This window comes from Hyperolius riggenbachi, chromosome 9 (assembly GCF_040937935.1).
Source record: "Hyperolius riggenbachi isolate aHypRig1 chromosome 9, aHypRig1.pri, whole genome shotgun sequence".
Taxonomy (NCBI): Eukaryota; Metazoa; Chordata; class Amphibia; order Anura; family Hyperoliidae; genus Hyperolius; species Hyperolius riggenbachi.
In genome coordinates, this window is record NC_090654.1 from 161,177,412 (window position 1) to 161,200,770 (window position 23,359).

General features: G+C 42.1%; 1 protein-coding gene across 2 annotated transcripts in view; it reads left to right on the plus strand.

Annotated features, from left to right (window-relative positions):
* The window catches only part of LOC137532767 (sodium- and chloride-dependent GABA transporter 1), a 388,606-nt gene that overhangs the window by 126,403 nt on the left and 238,844 nt on the right, over positions 1 to 23,359 (plus strand). Inside the window, exon 2 of one of the 2 annotated variants that reach the window (XM_068253633.1) lies at positions 22,497 to 22,908. In XM_068253633.1, the coding sequence (XP_068109734.1) occupies positions 22,671 to 22,908 (238 nt within the window). In that variant the 5' untranslated portion in view covers positions 22,497 to 22,670. The remainder of the gene's footprint in view (positions 1 to 22,496; positions 22,909 to 23,359) is intronic. The other variant, XM_068253634.1, reaches the window with a different exon arrangement.

Here is a 23,359-nt window from a genome sequence, read left to right on the forward strand (position 1 = left end):
GCCCAACGCCTAGATCTAGGCAGACTCATCATAATAAGTGATATCTGACTGGAGGAAATCAGAATACTTGTTACAGTTCCTTCCTTCAAGATGCATGTCTTACCTAATGAGCGCAATACTTGTTTCAAACAATGTCCCTACCACTTACAGTGAAAAGTTAAAACTAGACAATGAAGATATGCAGCAGCTTGTCATAGGAGGCAATAAAAAAACCTTAATCTTTGGGGTGATAACCTTGGCACCACAGTGTTTAATGTTACCTTCAATATAATGAGTTGGCAGCCCCTGTGGAAGGCATAAGGAAATTTTCTTTACACAAACAACGGCAGGATGTGCCTTCTGTCCTCATAACGACAAAGGGGCATAACTAGACATCACTGGGCCCCCCTGCAAAACTTTGGATGCCCCACCCACGAAACTTTGGAGGGCCCCTTCACCTCCCTTGCTTTCTGCACAGGAAAACTGAGGACCAATGTGTTTTCCCCATGCAGATAAAAACACTTAGACTTAAAGGAAGCATCAGGCAATCTATGCAACCCCTAGATCTACTTACCCGGGGCTTCCTCCAGCCCCGGCCACTGACAAGTCCCTTTTTGCAGCTCTGCTCCCAGTACATACATACACACACAGCCATATTATTTTACTACATAATGCTATATGGAGGAACAACAATGACATGCTGAACATAAGATATAGTATTCACTGTAACTTTGGCAAAGCATTCAGAATGTTACTGATTGATACTGCTAGTATGGGATCTTGGACTTAGTATGAGACAGAAAGCTCTCAATGAGGCAGTGTCAGTCAGACATCAATCTTACCCACTCCATTGTGTTGTAAAAGTAATCAGACACCATAAGGTCACTAGCCTGTGTGTGATAAGAATCTAGGAATCTCTTCGGAGAGATTGCTGACTAAGGGACAGTCTACAACTTTTTTTCCAAATGTGACTCCCTTGTTTGTAAGGTTGTACATGAAGTCATCAGAACTTTGCAGCAGTGAGAGATAGATGTTTTTTTTACGAACCCTAGGGAGCAGGGAAAATGTACAAATTCCAAAGTGTGTATGATTCCTTATCTGTGTGGTGGACACATGCAGTCAATATAACAATGGTGTGAGAACAAATACGTTTTTTTCTCCCCATGCCCTTAGCTGTCAGTCTCTCAAACTTTTCCCCCCACAGGCCCCCTGTGGCTTCTGGGGCCCCTGCGGAGGCATCCCTTGCAGGGTCTATTGTTACACCCCTGTCTGCAATGTGTTCAACACAAGCTTCATCTGTACTTGTGATACTGCAGCTATCTCTTTCACCTTCTCTTGCCGCTTGTTCTAAAACCTTCAACCTTGCAACCGCTATTGCATCCTAACAGTGTTTTTCCAAGGCTTTGATTTCAGCTTTTATTTTAGCAGCTTCTGCCTCCTTTTCTGTCTCCCTTTTAGCAGCTCCTGCCTCCATCTGTGCAGCTTGTGCCTCCATCTCTGCTTTCTTTTGGGAAAATGCTGCCTGAATTTTGGTGGCTTCTGTATCAACACGACTCGTTGTGACTCTTCAGTGATCACTTGTTCAAAGATATTGGTATATTTAAGCCTTAAGGTGGCCACACGCCAAACAATTAAATTAAGATACAATTTTCACCAATTCGATAATTTCAATTGGTTGCCCTGAAAAATCGAGAGCTTTTATTTGTTTTCGATCAATAAATGGAGATTGGACATGTTGGAAATTTCAGACCAACTTTATCAAGAATTGTATGGTATGTGATGGATTGTCAATTATTTGATGTACAGTTCCAATCATTTTTTTCTGAGCTTTCAATTATGTTATTCATGATTGGGGAAAAATTGAACATAGGTGGGTGGTACATTGGTCAGATTTTGGAATTGTTACAATCAGTCTGAAAAAAATGATTGCTATACTTGAATTAGAAAGATATTTAAAAAATGGTATGGTGTGTGGCCACCTAAAGTCTCTGATAGTCTTCATAGACAGCAATGAACGTCTTCAGAGTGCTCTCTAGTTGCAGTGGTTCTTGAGAGGGTTGAGAGAGAGCAGATATACAGGTAACAGTCTTGGACCATAAGTGGTTACCATTAGACAGCAGTTTATATTTATCAGCTTGGTAATTTCATTCAGCCTTTCTGGTAAATGTTGATTGTGCACTTCAATTTAGTGCTTAGCTTCTGTTCTGTAAGAGATTCTGGTTGTGGATCAGCTTCTGCAGAATGTGTGCTGCTTTGCTGGCAGTGAGAGAGTTCTTGAAACCTATGTAAAAAAAAGGCACTCACACACTTATGCAAAAGACACACACACACACACACACACATCTATGCAAAAAGTGTGCATGGAAAAATGTACACAAAATACTGTAATTATAGCAATTTTGTAATAATCTATATTTTATATTAATCATTAACGTCCAAAATAGCTTCTAGTAGAATATACAATTTTTTTACCAATATTCTGCTATTTTGCAGTGCAAATTCAGATAGTAAAATATCGGCAAATGATACTGATTTACTACAGCTAAATGTTACCATTTTCTCATACAGAACTATCACTTTACCAATCACTTTACCCTAACCATTCCACCATTTGATGCCTAACCCTAAACCCCCCCCCCCCCCCACACGCCTAACCTTAAAATCCACTTCCCGACACCTAACCTTAAGACCCACCTCCTGGCGCCTAACCTTAACCCCAACTAACGATATAGCAAAAGGGGGAAAAAGAAATCAATACATTGCAAAGTGAGAAGTGAAGATATAAAAGAGAGATCAAGAAATGATTGACAATCTCCACTTAATTTGATCATATTGTTTGATCCACATTCAACCTGCAAGTGATCATCTATACTACTGGCAGACATGAAAAAAACAGACAGCACCAAAAGCCATTATCTATGACCACATCCCCTAACAATGCAATAGGCAAAAAGGATGATTTTTTTTATAGATATACATCTGGACAGATGGAAATACTGCTTGCTTAGGCGGTTGGAAACAGTCTTATTTCCCACAATGCAACAAGGCTCCCACAGTGTAATGCCAGGACCTAGGTACTGGCATCACACTGTGTGAGGAGTTTCAGCACAATATCATTCATACAGACCCCCTGATGATCTATTAAGAAAAAGTAAAGATTTCTCATGGGAAAAGGTGTATCAGCTACTGATTGGGATGAAGTTCAATCCTTACAGTTCCTCTTTAAATTCAGACTTAAAGTGACCCAGAGATGAATGAACCCCCCTTTTGTTTACTTACCCGGGGCTTCCTCCAGCCCCAGAAGCACAGATGCGTCCCTCGCTGTCCTCCTGCGGTCGTCCATTAAGCCGCAATCCGCTTTGTTAAGCGGCTGAGTGACGTCAACAGGGGGCCTTCAGAGCATGTGCGGACCTTCTGCACAAGCGCAGAAGGCTTTGGCTGATGTCACTCAGTCAGACTAAGCCCGACTGAGCTGTCTACTGGGGTTTCGTTGCGGCTACATGGAGGATTCTTGGCATACCGCGGGAGGCAAACGTGAGGATGGCGAGGGACTCATCCATTCTTCTGGGGCTGGTGGAAACCCCGGGTAAGCAAAAAAATGGGGTTTATTCATCTCTGGGTCACTTTAAACACCACTCACTGACGCCTAACTTTAATCATGTTTTGAAGCAAAAATTATTTTGTAAGGAAAAAAATAAACCATGTATTGTAAAAGATACTATTTTCTAACAGGAAAAAATAATGTTTTGTAGCAGATACTGTTTTTTAAAGAAAAAAAACAAAAACAAAACATGCAACTATATTTCTGGTTTGGCACCTTTTAGCCGCTATTTTACATTCTATGGGTGTGTCCGAATTGTCCATTTGACACTCATGTCCTTTCCTTAGGAATTCACACTTCCTACTTTGCCATCTACACAGTGGTTAGATGATTGAACTGAATTATCTGGGTATTTAGTTGGTAACTGAGAGAATGGCAGAGAGAAGATGAGGTGAGGAGTAGAGATGGGCCGAACCTCCGATTTTAGGTTCGCGAACTGGGTTCGCGAACTTCCGCGGAAGGTTCGGTTCGCGTTAAAGTTCGCGAACCGCAATAGACTTCAATGGGGATGCGAACTTTTAAAAAAAAAATAATTATGCTGGCCACAAAAGTGATGGAAAAGATGTTTCAAGGGGTCTAACACCTGGAGGGGGGCATGCCGGAGTGGGATACACGCCAAAAGTCCCCAGGAAAAATCTGGATTTGACGCAAAGCAGCGTTTTAAGGGCAGAAATCATATTGAATGCTAAATGACAGGCCTAAAGTGCTTTAAAACATCTTGCATGTGTATACATCAAACAGGGAGTGTAATTAAGGTACTGCTTCACACTGACACACCAAACTGTTCACTGAACAGAACAGGTATGCAGTGGCGGGTCCACTGAACAGAACAGGTATGCAGTGGTGGGTTCACAGAACAGGTATGCAGTGGTGGGTTCACAGAACAGGTATGCAGTGGCAGGATCACTGAACAGGTATGCAGTGGTGGGTGGGTTCACAGAACAGGTATGCAGTGGTGGGTTCACAGAACAGGTATGCAGTGGCAGGATCACTGAATAGGTATGCAGTGGTGGGTGGGTTCACAGAACAGGTATGCAGTGGCAGGATCACTGAACAGGTATGCAGTGGTGGGTGGGTTCACAGAACAGGTATGCAGTGGCAGGATCACTGAACAGGTATGCAGTGGTGGGTGGGTTCACAGAACAGGTATGCAGTGGTGGGTGGGTTCACAGAACAGGTATGCAGTGGCAGGATCACTGAACAGGTATGCAGTGGTGGGTGGGTTCACAGAACAGGTATGCAGTGGCAGGATCACTGAACAGGTATGCAGTGGTGGGTGGGTTCACAGAACAGGTATGCAGTGGCAGGATCACTGAACAGGTATGCAGTGGTGGGTGGGTTCACAGAACAGGTATGCAGTGGCAGGATCACTGAACAGGTATGCAGTGGTGGGTGGGTTCACAGAACAGGTATGCAGTGGCAGGATCACTGAACAGGTATGCAGCCAGGAAAAGCTAAGCCTAACTAATCTTTCCCTATGAGAGACAGACAGCAGCTCGCCCTACTCTCTCTAATGCAGGCACACGAGTGGCCATAATGGCCGCCGCTGCCTGCCTTATATAAGGGGGGTGGGGCTCCAGGGGCTAGTGTAGCCTAATTGGCTACACTGGGCCTGCTGACTGTGATGTAGAGGGTCAAAGTTGACCCTCATAGTGCATTGTGGGGCGAACCGAACTTCCGGAAACGTTCGCCTGCGGGAGGCGAACGCGAACCACCGAAGTTCGCCGGGAACCGTTCGCCGGCGAACCGTTCGGCCCATCTCTAGTGAGGAGCAAGAAGAGATGAATTATCAAGCAAATGAGTACAGCAAGGCTTAAAGTTGTGCAATCCTGGCAAAGTTTTCTAGCTACCCATCTATATCTAGTGAATTAGATCCAGGTGCTCAACTGGAAGTCCTGGGGACAAGAGAATTGATGGGTTCAGCTTCCAGAATGGAGTAGAATGTCTGAGATGTATTGATTATTAACCCATAGATAGAAAAGTATTAAATGTATTAAACTCTTATTATTAGTCACTGCAGTACTTAAATATGTAAGGAGTTAGTTGTGGTTTGAAAAATAAAATTACATGATACTGTGTTAGGGAAGAGGGCAGTTGAAATGAATTTCTTTGGTTTTGTGTGATCAGCTTGTTTTAATCCACAAGCTTTGTCATTTTACAAGATTTAATTTGGAAAATCAAGTATAGTGATTGATGTGGGAATCACAGTTGTCATTTATTTTGTACTATGCGATTAAGAAAGATAAAAATGAAGGACAAAAAATGTTGCTACCTATTCGCTAAACTGCAATCTGCACTTACAGCTGTAAAAGATAAACATCCACATTCTGAAAGAGATAGGTACATTGGGTTGTTTTGATTACACTTGTTTTTCAAGGGACAAATGTGTGTGATAAGCCCTGTCTGTCAAGGTGATTAATATCTTAATATTAGTTCTAAGTGAGTGTGCCTTAGCATTCCAGGAATAGGAGAGAAAATGGGTATAAAGACTCACTGCATGCTCGCCTAAGGCCTTGTATTTACTTTTATAAGTGGCCTTTTTGTGTCTACACTGTCTACCTTAGTTATTAAAATACAACAATTTTTTATTTATTGTTATAGCTCAAAGATGGGTCGGCACCACTAAATAGAATTATAACTCTTTTATTTTAGCAAGGCTGCAATGACAGACTGCTGTTTTGGGCAATTGCCCTTTCTCAAATTGCAAAAAAATAGCCAGAACATAAAACACATCTCGCCTCAATCCTTAAATACCTTGCCCACCAACAGTGCACCAATCAGCATAATGTGGGTGGAGTTAAGTTGCGTACCTGATGGGGAACTGACTTTGTATCTAACAGCTGGTGCATAATGCGTACTAATGCACGCATACCCCTCACCTAAATGAGCCAACGCCCAGCCCTCCTGCACATTCACTATTAGAAGTGAAAAAGCCCACCAAGTCCAGAAGGGTTGGGTGTCAGCTCATTCCAGTGAGGGTATCAAAGCACCCTGCCCACTTACCTGACCTTAAGCCAGACCATTGTTACTTATTGTTGTCCAGGAAGTACAAGTAGCAAAACAAATGTGACTTTAACCTTTTCGGGACCATGTGAATGAGATCCTACGCCGCACTTGTGGCTGTTCTAGCCTGATGCGGCGTAGGATCTACGCCGGCCCGCAATTTCCGCTCCCGACGCGATCGTGCGCACCCGGAGGGGGAGATTAAGCTGTCATATGACAGCCGACATCTCCCCCGAGTGATCAGCAGCCATCGCGTATGGCTGCTGATCACACGATCACTACGATCGCCGTCGGATCGTAGTGATCTGTTTGACAGCTGCGGCGGCAGGGGGGGAAAGAAGAGGATCCACTCACCTCCCTGCCGTTCCAGCGACGATCGGCGCCCCCCTCCGCTCTGGCCGGCATCTCCGCTTCATCTGACGTCAGCGCCGGGTCCCGGCTTGATGACGTCATCAAGCCGCGACCCGGAACTGCTCGTCAGACAGAACGGAGATGCCGGCCGGAGAAGAGGGTCCCGTGCGGCTCATCGCTGGAGCCTGGAAGGTAAGTGAAGGCTGCGGGCAGAAGGGGGAGGCACAGGCCACCATGGGGGACACCACTCTAGCCAGCCACACACGGGATCCGGCCGCCTGACCCCCCCAAACGCGCGCACCCCCTTCCCGCGCAAAATGCCTGGTCCTTAAGGGGGGGTAGGTGGCCGGTCCCGAAAAGGTTAAACAAAGCTTACTTTTTTAAACTACACTTTAATGTTTTTTTTTTAATTGCTAGGTGCTGGAAAGTTATTTTTAGATGCAATGCAAAATTATCTCCTGGGAGGAAACTGGAGAAAAAGTGAATTGGTTAATGACCTATGCCAGGTTTGACCAATTCATTATACAGTTAGAAAGTCTAAATAGATTCTAAATTTTAGCATCTCCTTCACCAGCACAGTTTATCATTTAGGCTTCTTTCACAGTGTGACATTACAGTCGCACGTTAGAAAATGTTCCAACGCAGACTAAAGCACAGCAATGCAAAGTCTGTGCGACATTAACAGTGCACGCTTTGCTTTGTGTGTAACGTGTAGCAATATTTAGAGAGTGCTGCATGCTGTGCGTTATAGGTGGTTTTAGCTGCGATAGACTGTTTGCACATGCTCAGTAATGTTGTTTTATCTTTTTTGTGTGCAGGAGAGGAGGAGGGGAGAGTTTGCTATTTTGCCTAGCCACATGGCTAATTAATATTCACTGCACTGCAATGCCAGTTCTCTTCCTGCTAGCAATGATTCATATGAATCATTCTCTGCCTGCTAGCAATGATTCATATGAATCATTCTCTGCCTGCTAGTAATGATTTATATGAATCATTCTCGGTTTCTGCCTGCTAGCAATGATTCATATGAATCATTCTCGGTTTCTTCCTGCTAGCAATGATTCATATGAATCATTGCCGGTTCTATCGAACGAAAACGGCGCACCAAGAGCCGCATAACGTGGCTGTATGTAGCGACCACCTTTAGCACCACCATGCATTGCGTTAGGGGAACGTTATGCGACCTTAACGTCCCCTGCAACACAACATCCCATTGTGTTAGAGGCCTTACACTTCAAACAAACCTTAGCATCCACAACTAACATCCCTAATGCTGGGAATACACCATGAGTTTTTTAGGGAAGATAAATGGCTCGATAGATAATTTCCAACATGTCCGATCTAATTTTGATTGTTTTTTTTTCCGGACAGTAAATCTGCCAAAAAAACTCATTGTGTATTTCCAGCATAACTGTCAGCACACCTTAGCATCTCCATCAACCAGCATTCTTTAACATCGCAACCGCAACACCTTAATATTCCCAACTGCAACAACCGTAGCTTGCCACCCACTACCAGCATGTCTTAAGGAGGAACTGTAATTTTATGTAGTAAAATGTGGTACATTAATTAGGATACACACTTTTAAACTGAAATTTCCTGGTTTTAGCATCAGAAAATCTTCTTATAGTTATATATTCTGCTGTATGTAGCTCTACCTCCACACTTAGGCTTATTGTAGGCCTAAGAAGGATGACAATTTGTGGAATTCAGTACCCCCACCCTTCAAGCATTCTGGAAGACCAGCAATGTTTTTGCACTGAGCATTCCGCAGAGAAATCAGGTGGAGGAAAGACTTTACAGTGGGCAAACACTGACTAAATCATTTATGAATGAATATTGTAGGAAAAATAAGCAATTTTATTCATTATGTTATTTTGGTTCCTCTTTAAAGAGGATCCATAACAATGTATAGTAAAATGTAATAAATTATTCATCATATCCATTTTTACCTTGACATCCTGAGCGGTCTGGACGGGCTCAGCTCGTCCATCACCGCCGGAGGCTGGCGCTCAGGCCGTGCTGGGCCGATTTCCTCCAAATAAAAAGCAGCACATGCAGCCGGCACTTTGCCAGCCGCATGTGCTACCTGATCACCGCCGCAGCGCGGCGATCCGCCGCGTGCAGCGGCGAAAGAGGGTCCCCCCAGCCGCCCGAGCCCAGCGTAGCCGGAACAAACAGTTCCGGCCAGCGCTAAGGGCTGGATCGGAGGCGACTGACGTCAGGACGTCGGCTGACGTCCATGACGTCACTCCGCTCGTCGCCATGGCGACGAGGTAATCAAAACAAGGAAGGCTGCTCATTGCGGCCTTCCTTGTTTATTCTGGTCACCGGAGGCGATCAGAATTACGGATCCGGAGCGCCCTCTAGTGGGCTTTCATGCAGCATGGAATAGTTTTTTTTTATTTAAAAAAAACCCTCCCGCAGCCGCCCTGGTGATCTTATTAGAACGCCAGGGAGGCTAATTATCCTGGTCTCTGCATCAGAAAAGCTTTTTACAATTGCTTTACATTGCTATTTACTTTAGTATCCCCAGTAACGTTTAGCCTAGGCTATGATGTAATGCAGCCTTCTGCCCTAGAGCACTCTGGAATATCAAATGATGTTGATTTATATGGAGGGGATCAACTAATGTTGATCTACATGGAGGGGAAAAATTATCCCACAGAGATTCACCTTCTCAGCAGTAAAAATGTTGGCATCATTGAAAGTGTGCAAAATTTGCAGTGTGCAAACATTGACTAAATAATTTATAAATAAACATTGTAAAAATGTAACAATTTAATTAAAGAATCCCATTTAAGAAAAGTTGTAAGATTTAAACTACATGTGTATGCACATATACAGTGGGATGCGAAAGTCTTGGCAATCTTATTAATCATCATGATTTTCCTGTATAAATCCTTGGTTGTTAAGATAAAAAATGTCAGCTAAATGTATCATATAGGAGACACACACAGTGATATTTGAGAAGTTAAATTAAGTTTATTGGATTTACAGAAAGTGTGCAATAATTGTTTAAATAAAATTAGGCAGGTGCAAGAATTTGTAGGTCTTTGGTGAAACAATTAACCCTTCGCACACTCACATGCAAATGTTCAAACAAATGCATTCACAGATTCACTCATCCAGGCACGACTGTTATCCCTACAGTTAAGTGAAAAGTTGGGGTCTTAGTTCACAGAAGAATACATTCATTTGCTTAGTCACCTACACTGCGCAGAAGTACCCAGGTAAACGTTGGTGTCCTAACTCTGGCCCTGTAACATGCATAGTGCAGACATGCAAACATTCATTGCATCAAACCTATCTAGGGATTAGGATTAGTGTGCTCCTAAGACCCCGGCTTTTAATTTAGCTGTTGGGATAACAGTGGTGCCTGGATGAGTGAATCTGTGAATGCATTTATTTGAACATTTGCATGCGAGTGCGCGAAGGGTTAATTGTTGTTTGCTATTTTCTTGCCACACTCCCTTCAGCACCTCCCTTTCCTTAATAACTTATTTTATGCCCTAACTAGAGGCGATGAGCCTGTATACATGTGTTTTTTTTCCCTATGGGGAAGTTCATACTTCCCACGCTGCGGTATGCTGTGCCAGAAGTGAACAATTTAGTGCTAGCTTAGAACCATGTTAACGTGTGGGACCTGTGGGGACATGCAGAATTCTGTGACTGCCCAGAATTTGTGTTAGTCTACAGAGACTCACTTTTTGTAAAAGTTGGCATTGCAACGTGCATGCACGGAAGCATATTTTTACAATATGCTTCTGTGCACTTCCGTATACCCAAAGCAGGAGGTGACCGCAAGCTCGCGTCACTTCCTGCTTGGCCGAATGCCAGACAGAGAACACCGGCCAATGCAGTTCCTAAGAAGGCTTGTTTACAGTGTGAAAGCAGCCTGAGAGTATACAATAAATTGAATGTGACTGAACAAACCTAATAATAACATGTTTTTTTTTTTCAAAAAAATTTAAAACACACTGTTCAAAATTATTACAAACAACAGAGTTTCAAAAATTTTTATAGGTTGTAAAAAACTGAAAAGGGTCATTTATTGAATTTGCAGCATTATGAGGTCATATTTACAAAAATCTAAAGCTATTTCAATTAAAAACATCTTAACAGGTCAAGTTAAATATTAACATTGGGCCCCTTATATGATAGCAGCTTCAAAATTCTTGCATTTATTGAACCTGTGTGCTTTTTGGAGAGTTTCTGCTTACATTTCTTTGCAGGATGTCAGAATAGCCTCCTAGAACTAATGTTTAGATGTAAACTGCCTCCCATCCTCATAGATCTTTTGTATGAGAATGCTCCAAAGGTTCTAAATAGGATTACGGTCAGGGAAGAATGGGGGCCACAACAGGAGTTTCTCTCATTTTATGCCTATAGTAGCCAATAATGCAAATATATTCCGTGCAGCATGATATTGCGCATTGTCCTGCATGAAGATGATTTTGTCACAGAAAACACGACTCTTTTTGTACAATGGAAGAAAGTGGTCAGTAAGAAACTCCACATACTTTTCCGAGGTCATGTTCATACCTTCATGGCAGGGCTGGATTTAGGCCAAGGCCACCTTGGCCATGGCCTAGGGCAAGAGCAGGGGCAGGTAGACAGCAGGCTAAACTGGTAAGGCATTTGCAAGTTTGCAAATTTTGCAATGCAGGTAGATTGGGCGAGTGCCTGACCGCAGTACTTTCCTGCCATCCGCCTGTGCAGCGGCTGCCTGTGCACAGTAGCATTGTGGTGGGCAGCTACGGACTCTGGCAGCATTTCAGAGTTGAAAGTGGAGGAAGTGGAATAGCAGCCACCAGTCACTCACATGTCCACTCGTCTCCAGCATAGAAGCTTCCTCCTCCCTCTCTATCAGAGACACTGATGGCTGCTGCGGTGTGGAGGCAAGCTGACTACCTTTACCGAGAGAAGGGGGAGAGGGAGGGAATAAGGGTGTCATCTGGCTACCTATACTGGAGGGGGAGTCATCAGCCTACCTATACTAGAAGGAAGGGGGAGGGATAATCTGGCTACCTATACTGGAGGGGGGGTCATCAGGCCACTTATACAGAGGGAAGGGGGAGGGGTCATCTGGCTACCTATACTGGAGGAAAGAAGGGGAGGGATCATCTCGCTACCTATACTGAAGTGGGTGACAGCAGTAAAGAGTAAAAATCTGGCCCTGTTTCAAGGACTATTTTAAATGGGTTCAGCTCCTCCCCCCATGCTTCCAGCCCAAAATATGACTCTGCCTTGTTGGGAAATGGTGGCAGATCCTGCCTTCTCCGGAAATCAAACCTCAAGCACACCCTGCCATTCATGTCTTTTACATACACTGTGCCTTGAAATCAGTTTTCTTTCAAGTAAAATAGAAGCAGTAAAGTGTTGTACCGTGTTAGCCATGAGTAAAAGCAAGAAGTTTTGAATCAGGATTAAATGGTATCATCCTGATTCAAAACTTCTTGCTTTCAAGTAAAACAATCTCTTTTTCCTTCTCTGTTCGGTCCCAACAGGAAAGTGGAAAGAATCAGGAACTCTTACTAACAGAAAATATCATGGACCATGTGTACCCACCAAGTTCCACTCCATACATTGATCAATGCATTTTGCAGAGAATGGAACTTATGTATCCCATGATTTTATCAACCACATATTGTCCATGATTATAAATGTTTTGGCTCTACAATATGCCTCAGAATGTTTCCATCCACTCAGGGGTGTATGGGTTTCATTTCCAAAAGTCATTTTTGTAGTATACAGTCATCAGCAATGGACTTTGTTTAGTCCGACATGGTATGCACCATGCATACTCAGTGCATATGATGTCATAAACTCCATCATCACTTGAAAAACACCTCCATATTAGAAGTCTGGCTTAAAGCATGCATGACCATTGTTTCTCACTTTTCCCACATTGCCCTTCAAAATGTATAATCCATAGATTTCCCAGGACTGTAAGGCATCCCAGAATCATCAACAGTATAGTAATTCTCATCACAATGGTACCTTCACGAGGAACAAAAACATAAGCAATTTGGGTTACGCTTTGTTCAGTGAGTTTTTTTTCAGTCTTTCTCTTGATGTCAGGAAACTTGCTCTTTTCCAAGGCAGCTTGGGCATCAGAAACCTATCGTTTGTAGGTATGAGATCTGGATACCCATCTCGCCTGCCAGATATCAATTTCTCTTGGTTCCAAGTTGCCACCTTCCTGAAAAAGAGATCCAAGAATAACATTTCTTAATATTGCATGGACCTGATCCAGCTTGAGTCGGGACTTTTCCTTTGTACAACTAACATTGATCAACATGTACAATGAATGGTTTCTGTGGAGTGGTCTTGAACTTTTTTTTTGTTTTTTGGTGGATTTAAAGACAAAACTCTTTACCAAGTCGTGTCACTTGCTTTCTTTATGATTTTGTAAGGATCTTCAAAATTTGCTTCCCAAGGCCCTTAGCTTTCTGAAAGTTTTTACTATAACCCGTCCCCCTGGACATACTTGGCAGCTGCACTGTCCACATTATGTTCAGGTTCCAGCCAACACATATTTTTAGGTGCAAACTGCAAAGTTTTTTTTGCAATTGTGCTTGCAAAGTCTTTAACCATTTCTCATGCATAATGGCCTTTTTTTGTATTTCTGGAAACAAGTTTCATATAGGAACATAGAATGTATTCTCTTTCCTGTCATGAATTCATGTGGTGACACTTTTGTGGCTGCTACAGGTGTGACTCTGTAAGCCATCATTACAGCTGGAAGGTGGGTAGCCCAAACTTTCCCATTGGTCAAGATCACCCTTTTTAACCACTTAATGACATGCTGAAAACGTCCTGCTAGAGCCTCTTAATGTCAGACAGTGCTGCTGCCGCTGTGCACGTGCACGTGCAACCCCGTGAACGTGCAAGTAAAAATAGTGTAAAAAAACAAAACACAAAAAAATACACCTTTATTTCCAAATGATATATTGTCACCATACTTTGTACTAGGGACATAATTAAAATCTTGTGATAACCAGGACAAATAGGCAGATAAAATGTGTGGGTTTTATGTACAGTAGCAGTGTTTATATTAAAACCATAGGGGATGAAATTCGAGAAATAGTGTATTTTTTCATTTTTTCCTTGTATTTCCCTTTAAAATGCATAGAAAATAAAGTAATTACTGAAAACAAATAACCCCAAAACGCCCAATTTGTGGTGAAAAAAACAAAGATATAGCTCATTTCATTGTAATTAGATGTGATTAAGCTATTGGCAAATGAAAGGGATGAGCACTGAAATCGCTCTTGTCCGTTAGGGTAAAAAACCGCCTTGGGGTGAAGTGGTTAAACAGGTCTTTAGAGTATGGTTCTTATGATTCACTATGCAGGAGAACTGTAAAAAGCAACGACAGACTGCTGTATCGGCCTATCATATGCCTTTGTCAAGTTGCACAACTTGTGCAACTTGACAAAGGCCTATGATAGGCCGAAACAGCAGTCTGTCGTTGCTTTTTATAGATGATTAATTAAAGTATTTGAGCTATAAATACACTGCTGTGGTGCCGGTCCTTTTTTGGATTTTGTTGCTGAGACCCCTCGGTACGGGCGTGGGACTGTGGCACACATATACCTTTGGGCCACTATCAGTGCTCCTGAGCTCTCTTTGTATGCCAGAAAACTGTGTTCTGTATGGTATGTGAAACCTTTGATCTACCCCTAAAAGGGCACAAGGTGTTTTCATCACCTGACCAACAACATTTGGGCCTTGATTTGATGCAGTTTGCTAGCCCCCACCTACTGAATATGTGTCCCCACAAGGCTTTAGCAGTGCACAAGGCCATAGTGGATTAGAGAGGTATCTGTAACGATCGGTGTAACACAGAGAGGGTCTGATTACCGGTGATCTGCAGTATCACCGAGAATGCAGAATATACCCGATTATTGATGATCTGCAGTATCACCGATAATCAGATATATCTTCTAACCTCTGGACACCTGAAGGATGAGAGTGTTTGGTGCAACAGAAATACTTTGAGGAGAGCACCCTATAGAGGGTGCTAGATAGTACAAGATACTGCACAGAAGTACGTTCCTTCCGTTAGCCTAGACTCTTCCGGGGGAGGAGCTAGGCTGAGAGTAGGAAGGACAGAGTGTGAGTGACACCAATGAGGGTGTCACTAACAGGTCTGGGAACTGCCTCTAACAGTAAGGCCAGTTCTCGAGGTCGGGCAAGCCAGGTCGTCAACACACAGACAGACAAGGTACAGATTCAGGAGACAGATACGGAATCCAATGGACAGGCAGAGTTTGGCAACAGAGTATCAGAATAGCGAGGTACAGAATCAGGAGGCAGATACAGAGTCCAGGAACGAGCAGAGTTTGGCAACAGGATATCAGAATAGCAAGGTACAGAGTCAGAGATCAGAGGAATGGTCAGGCAGGCAGAAGGTCATAACAAATAGTACAATACAATATTCCTAAGCTAAGGTGTGAGCTCCGTGATCATCAACACCTTTGGAAACTGGTCTAGAACACAGATACTGACAAGGTCTGAGTGCTACCACGTAGTGATCGCAACGCCAAACACCAGAGAAATGACCAGCACCCAGTATATATACTATAGCGCTCTCCAGCGCCACCCCTAAGTGCTGGACCAATGAGAACTGGTGAAAATGTCAGCTGACCAGCTTGGTCAGCTGACTCTCCTCTGGCTGTCATATAAGCTCTGCCTCTCAGCGCGCACGCGCGTCCTTCTGAACCTGTGTGGACTATCAGTCCCAGCGACACCAGACATGTTTTGCAATGTATCTGCTGACTTGGGCGCGGGACCCGCTCTCCAAGCAAGCGGCAGCCTCCCCGCGTCCAACCACACTGTCATTAACATTGTCATGCGCGCAATCTGCTGCATTCAACGCGGACTCCACCGCTCTGCCCATGCGGCATGCGGCGGTTTCTCCGCGTTGTGCCGCCATGTTGGACGCGGAAACAGCCGCCTCACTCTGAGTCCTTGCGGCAGCTTTTCTGCGTTTCCTCACAGTATCACTTCAAAATATTTTGTGAAAATGTAGACAATTACTAATGCACATTGCAATCCTCCACTTGCTACAGGAAGTGGGCCTATGAAATCAGTTTGTAGCGTTTCCCAGGGCATTCTGGACTCTGGAACTTTCTGCAAAGCAGTTTTTTCCCCTTTTAGTTTGGGCTTAATCTGGGTACATACAAGACATTCTTGCACCCTTTCCTCACATGTCTGTTTAACATCTCAGTGACTGCGGCCACAAAGTGGCTCTCTTGTTCCTCAGCGCCACCATATGGCTTCATCACGGGAGACGCAAGATTAGACAGGAGCTCCCATCAACCAGCACTGTGGGGAACAGCGATAAGCCTGCCAGTCCGCGACTGGAGCTGGCGGGCTGTTTTTTTAGGTAAATATGTTCTTTATTATTTACTAGCTGGTGGCCCGGCGTTGCCCGGATATGTATTTGGCTTTGTTGGCTCCGCCCACTTTTTCTAACCCTAACACACAAACACTTAACGACCAAGTTTGTACGCTTTGGCATCAATAATTTGTATTTTCCCATAGAAATTTAACAAATCAGATTGGTGGTTTGTGACTCCGCCCCTCTCCAGCATTTGAACTCCAATCACCCAATGACCAACTGTAGAAAGTTTGAAGCATCTGCTATTAACAGTGTAAAAATGGCAGCAATTTACATTTTCTCCTTTAAAATCAACAGTTGAATTTTGATTGGCTATTATAGGCTCCACCCACTTCCGTGAATATTAATCTCAGTCACACAGTGACCATCTGGGCAAAGTTTGAGAACCCTGCCATTAACAATGTAAGAAAAAGGGCTGCAGTTTATTTTTTCCCAGTGAAATTTGGCTGTGTGTGGCTCTGCCCCCTTTTCTGAATTTGAACCCCAGTGACCCAATGACCAACTGTGCCAAGTTTGAGGCTTGTGCCTCAAACCTGGTAAAAATCAACAGGTGAATATTGATTAGCTTTTTTAGGCTCCACCCACTGTTCTGAGTTTGTGAGCTTTCGGGTTCCTGGCATCAAATTGTGTGAATGGAGGCAGTTTATCCAGCAAATAAATCTGATTGGTTGTTTGTGGCTCTGCCCCTTTAGTTATTTTGAAACCCAGTCACTTAATGACCGACTGTAGCAGGTTTGAGGCCTCTGCCATTAACAGTGTCAAAATGGCAGCAGTTTCAATATTCTCCTGGAAAATCAATAGGTGAATTTTGATTGGCTGTTGTAGGCTCCACCTACTTTTCTGAATATTAATCACAGTCACCCAGTAACCAACTGTGTCAAGTTTGAGAACCCTACCATTAACAGTGTAAGAATGGCTGCAGTTTATATTTTCCCATGTAAAATATACAGTCACTCAATGACCAAGTTTATGAGCTTTGGGGTCCTTGGCATCAATAAGTTGCATTTTTCCACTGAAATTAAACAAATCTGATTGGCTGTTTGTAGCTCGTCCCCTTTTCAGGATTTAAACCCCAATCTCCGAGTGACTGACTGTACCAGATTTGAGGCCTGTGCCATTAAGAGTGTAAGAATGGCAGCAATGTAAATATTCCCCTTAAAAAATCAATAGATGCATTTTGATTGGCTTTTGTAGGCTCCACTCACTTTCCTGAATATTAATCCCAGCCATCCAGTGACCAACTGTGTCAAGTTTGAGAACTTTGCCAATAACATAATGGCTGAAATCAATCTAACAAATCTGATTGGCTGTTTTTGGCTCTACCCTTTTTAGTGAATTTGGACCAAAGTAAATGACTGACTGTATCAGGTTTGAGGCCTCTGTCATTAACAGTGTAAGAATGGTAGCAATGTAAATGTTCCCCTTAAAAAATCAATAGGTGAATTTTGATTTGCTGTTGTAGGCTCCACCCACTGTCTAAATTTTAATCCCAGTCACCCAGTGGCCCAAGGTGTCAAGTTTGGAAACCCTGTCATAACAGTGTAAGAATGGTTGCAGTTCATATTCTCCCATGGAAAAAAATTAGTTGTTGGCACTGCCCACTTTTTCTAACCTTGACATACATTCACTCAATTACCAAGTTTATGAGCTTTGGGGTGCTTGGTATCAATAATTTGTATATTCCCATTGACATTAAACAAATCTGATTGGCTGTTTGTGGCTCCGCCCCTTTCTGAATTTGAACCCCAGTCAACCAGTGACCAACTGTGTCAAATTTGAGAACCCTGCAAATAAAAGGGCTGAAATCAATCTAACAAATCTAAATGGCTGTTTCTGGCTCCACCCCCTTTAGTGAATTTGGACCCTAGTCAATGACTGATTGTATCAGGTTTGAGGCCTCTGTCATTAACAGTGTAAGAATGGTAGCAATGTAGATATTCTCATTGAAAATCAATACGTGAATTTTGATTGGCTGTTGTAGGCTCCACCCATTTTCCTGAATATGAATCCCAGTCACCCAGTGACCAACTGTGCAAAGTTTGAGAACCCTGCCATTAACAGTGTAAGAATGGCTTCAGTTTATATTTGACCAGTGAAATTTGGTTTGGCTCCACCCACTTTTTATAACCTTGACACACATTCACTAAATAACCAAGTTTGTGAACCTTCGGGTTCCTGGCATAAAAAATTGTTTGAATAGAAGCAGTTTATCCAGCAAGGAAATCTGATTGGCTGTTTGTGGCCCCTCCCCTTTAGTGAATTTGGACCCCAGTCACCCATTGATTGACTGTATCAAGTTTAAAGCCTCTGCCATAAACATAAGAATAAGAATGGCAGCAGTTTAAATATGCCCTTGAAAAATAACAGGTGAATTTTGATTGGCTGTTGTAGGCTCCACCTACTTTCCCAAATATTAATCCCAGTCATTCAGTGACCAAGTGTGGCAAGTTTGAGAACCCTGAGATTAACAGTCTAAGAATGGCTGCAGTTTACATTTTCCCATTTAAAATGAATGGCTGAAATTAGATTGGCTGCTTTATGCTCCGCCCACTTTTCCTGGATTTGTAACCTTGTCACCAAGTGACCAACTGTGCCAAGTATGGGGACTTTGGCTTGATTACTGTGAGAATGGAAGCCTTTTACATTTTTTTCAATTGACATGAATAGGTGAAATCTGATTGGCTGTTTGTAGCTCCGCCCAGGTGTGCAGGGGGGGGGGGACGCGAGACCCCCAGAACATATCATCCCAGGTAGTAAGGGATCTGTATACCAATTTTCGTTCAAATCGGTTCATGCGTTTTCGAGTGATCGCGGCACATACACACATACACACATACATACATACAGTACATCCAAATTTATACATATAGATATAGTGCTGAATTTTCTATAAGGCACTGTAGGCACTTGCCTACAGGCGCCTTATGTGGGAGAGGCGGCCCCTCATCCTCAGATCACTGACCTCAGGAGCTAACAGTCTAATCTCTGCCTCATATTACTGACGTCAGGCACTTACACCCTAATCCTTGTCTTATGCCACTAAGGATGATATGAGACAGTGATTAGAGTGAAAGATTCTAAGGAGAGTTAGTGACATAAGGAAGGGATCAGAGTTCATAATATTTTACTTGGGGGTGTGGCTGTGTTGAGGTGCGGAGTTTAGGGCACCAGAAAGCCTATGCCTACAGGCCTCTGAGTTGTAAATCCAGCCCTGGCACTGACATTTTACGCAGCGCTGCATGCATATGGCTATGGCAGGGATTAGATTGTGAGCCCCTCCGTGGGACAGTTAAGGGACAAGACAATACTCTTATTGTCTTGTCCCTTAACTGTCCCACGGAGGGGCTCACAATCTAATCCCTGCCATAGCCATATGTATGCATGTTAGTGTAGAGTATGTATCTCAGTCTAGGACCAATTTAAAAAAAGCAGCAATCAATACCACCAAAAGAAAGCTCTATTTTTTGGGAAGAAGAGTAGGTTAAATTCATTTGGGTGCTAAGTTGTATGACAGAACAATAAACCGTTAAAGTTGTGGAGTGCCAAATTGTAAAAAAAAATGACCTGGTCACTAGGGGAGTATAAACCTCTGGTCCTCAAGTGGTTAAGAGTAAAGCTGTACTTTTTTTTTTAATTACTTCTACTAGTCGTGCGATCCCTATGTGTCCCAAAATATTAAATCATTTCTAATGTAATATTGTAAAAAATAAGCAGTTTTATTAATTAAGTTATATTCATTAAATTTCTTCTTTAACACTCTGAACTGCTAGCACACCATAGCATTCCCGTCTGTCAGTCATCTCTCTAGTCTTGGTTAGTCAAAACACAGAGCAGTCTGTAATATACTGTATATAAAAAGGCAAACAATTTGTTTGAAATAATGAAGCTTTTTAGATTGCTGCATTTATAATAGCGACTGTCAGCTGAAACAAAAAATACTTTCAGCAGAGTCACTGCTTTTAAACCACTTCTACTTTACCAATATGTATTAAGCACTTTTGTGCTGCTATCTACATTCTTAAAATGGCAATTCTACAAAGACTTTTAAAATAATGGCTGTATCTAGAACTGATTGTAGTGAGTGATGAAGTAACAATGCTATACCCCTAAAACAAGTCAGTGCTGCTTCTGATTGCCATTTAAGAGTAATAACAGTACCTTCATTCTTCAGTATTTGATCCCCTGGGACAAAACCATCACAATTTTTATACATATAATATATAAAGAGTGGTGACCAACTTTATAAAAGTGAGAAAAAAATAGATTTTTGTTTTTGATCTTCCCTTTCTACATAGGACACAGAGTGTGCTTTTAACTTTTACCTGCAAAAATATGGGTTTATTTTACTGTAAGTGATTGTCAGATTAGTGGTCATTGGCATTCATGATAATTTATTAAAAATCATAAGATAGAAGATAATAAGGTTTTGGTACATTCCTTCTGGGTTTTATCGGACTTCAGTGGTGGTAGTTGTATAAGTCATTGTATAATTGTAGTTGGATGCATTCACCTGCAGCAAGGACTTAAAAATAAATTGTCATGTCTCTAGATCTAAAAGCAGCTGAACCACACAGCTCTATTCTGGTGATGACTTAATAGATTTGGCCCTGTTTCTCATTTCAATTTTCCTTTTATTTTTCTGACATGAATTGAAGTTAGTCACATAAATATTTTAATAGCAGATGTATATGTGGAAAACTGTTCTAATAAATATTATTGCCTACATCTTGTCACAGTGTGTGATTATTCCAGTTGGTAGAAACAGTAGGAGTTTAATTAAATATGTTGTCTACCAATATTACTAAAAATTATATTAGCAATGTGCGATATCCAGCAATGTCAGATATAATTTCTACCTTCAGTGTTTCTCTGCTGTAGACAATGCTTTGTAGATGTGATTCAGCGAGGGATAAAAGCACAGTAGGAGATAGAAACCTTAGGGTTTTGCTCCTTTTTCAATGAAATAAAGGATTTGATAGTTTAAATTCACCATGGGTCATTGCTCAGAATAACTAATCACTCTTGATAGTTCAACATGTGATTTGTGTTGATTTAAATTGAATTGTTAATGGTTTCTGTTCTGTATATATAAATGGAAAACGTATTATGATGTTGTTGTATCTGCATTCGTGTGAATACATCATGGCAGTAGCAATTATCGGCCTCTTAGGCCTAGTGCACACCGGAGCGTTTCCGCTGCTGTTTGCGATCTGCTTGCGGGTGCGGATCCGCTAGGGTAATGTATTTCAATGGGCTGGTGCACACCAGAGCGGGAGGCGTTTTGCAGAAACGCATACTCCCGGGCTGCTGCAGATTTTGGATTGCGGATGCGTTTCTGCCTCAATGTTAAGTATAGGAAAACCGCAAACCGCTCTGAAAAATGGCACTTCAGAGCGGTTTGCCAGGCGTTTTTTGTTACAGTAGCTGTTCAGTAACAGCTTTACTGTAACAATACATGAAATCTACTACACCAAAACCGCTACACAAAACCGCAAAACGCTAGCTGAAACGCTGCAGAAAAATAAGAAAAAGCGTTTCAAAATCTGCTAGCATTTTGCGGATCTGCTAGCGGTTTTTGGTGTGCACCAGGCCATACTGATGTTTTTATAGGACCCAAAACTTAGAGCAAGTGCATCAGTCTTTGTCTGCTGGCTACGCTCTGACTGGCCAGCTGAACTGTGACCAAAGAACCTGATTGTGCAGTTCTGGTTAATCGTGTGTTTTTGTTTACAACATGACTAGTCATATAAATGTTTTCTCTGAAGCACCATGACTGAATTATGAAATGGCACTAATTAGCTAGGGACTCTTGTACACACATGATTGACACAACTCATACCTTATTGCATATGAAAAAAAAACCTTACCCTAATCTAAAATTAATCTACTAAAAAAGCAATACCAATGTATTTTAAATGTAAAGATAAATATAATAAAAAAAACTGTACATCCCTTATATGGAGATATTTAAAACTTCATATGTTTAAAACTGATACAAAGAAACACTGAATAATGGGATTAATAGCACTGCTGCAATGAATTGCTAATGACTGTTATTGCAGCCAATACAATGTGTGTAGTATAACGTTTTTGACTTGCCAGATTTAGCTATTCATATATTACAATGTAATTTTATTTATTTATTTTCAGCTCATCTTTAATTATATAGCCACTGTGGATATTTCTTGCTACAATCATCATAATACATTCCAATCCTTTGTAACCCTAGTGAAGTAAACAGGAGCCGCGAAGCTGCTGTCCACGTGGACTGGTGCTGAAATCTCTCGTCTGGGTACCAGGCACTGCCACTCCAAACCACGAGACATGGCTACAAATGGAACTAAGGTGACAGATGGACAAATTTCTACTGAACTTAGTGAGGCTCCCATCACAAATGATAAACCCAAGACATTGGTTGTTAAAGTTCAGAAGAAAAGAACTGAAGACCCTGAGAGAGACACATGGAAGGGGAGATTTGACTTTCTTATGTCCTGTGTTGGCTATGCAATTGGTCTAGGAAATGTCTGGAGATTTCCCTACCTCTGCGGAAAGAATGGGGGTGGTAAGTTCCTCTTGAACTGATGTATGCACCCATTTTCAAAATATTATGTTGTGAAAATACATTTTCTTGTATTAATTTTGCAGTTTTACTACGTGAACTTTGAGTTAAGACCACTTTTAGACTTTGTGTGTTTGGTAATGTTTATCCACACATGCTGTTTTTTTATATAGTATCCATTTGCATAGGTGGGTAATGTAGAAGTTATTTTACTTTCCTGGCAGATTGACAGCTTATTTTTTTTTCTGCATATTTTACTGTGAAGCATTCAGCACCATACATAGTAAAAGGTTGGGCTATGTAAGAATCTACATGACTTCATTATGTTTTGGCTCATTAATATTAAAATGTTAAACATCATGGGCAGAGAGTCCCTATGCCCTGTGTCAGCCATGCATGTACATTGATAGTGGCATAAATGCTTTGTCATGGGGTACTTTTAACATTTATATGC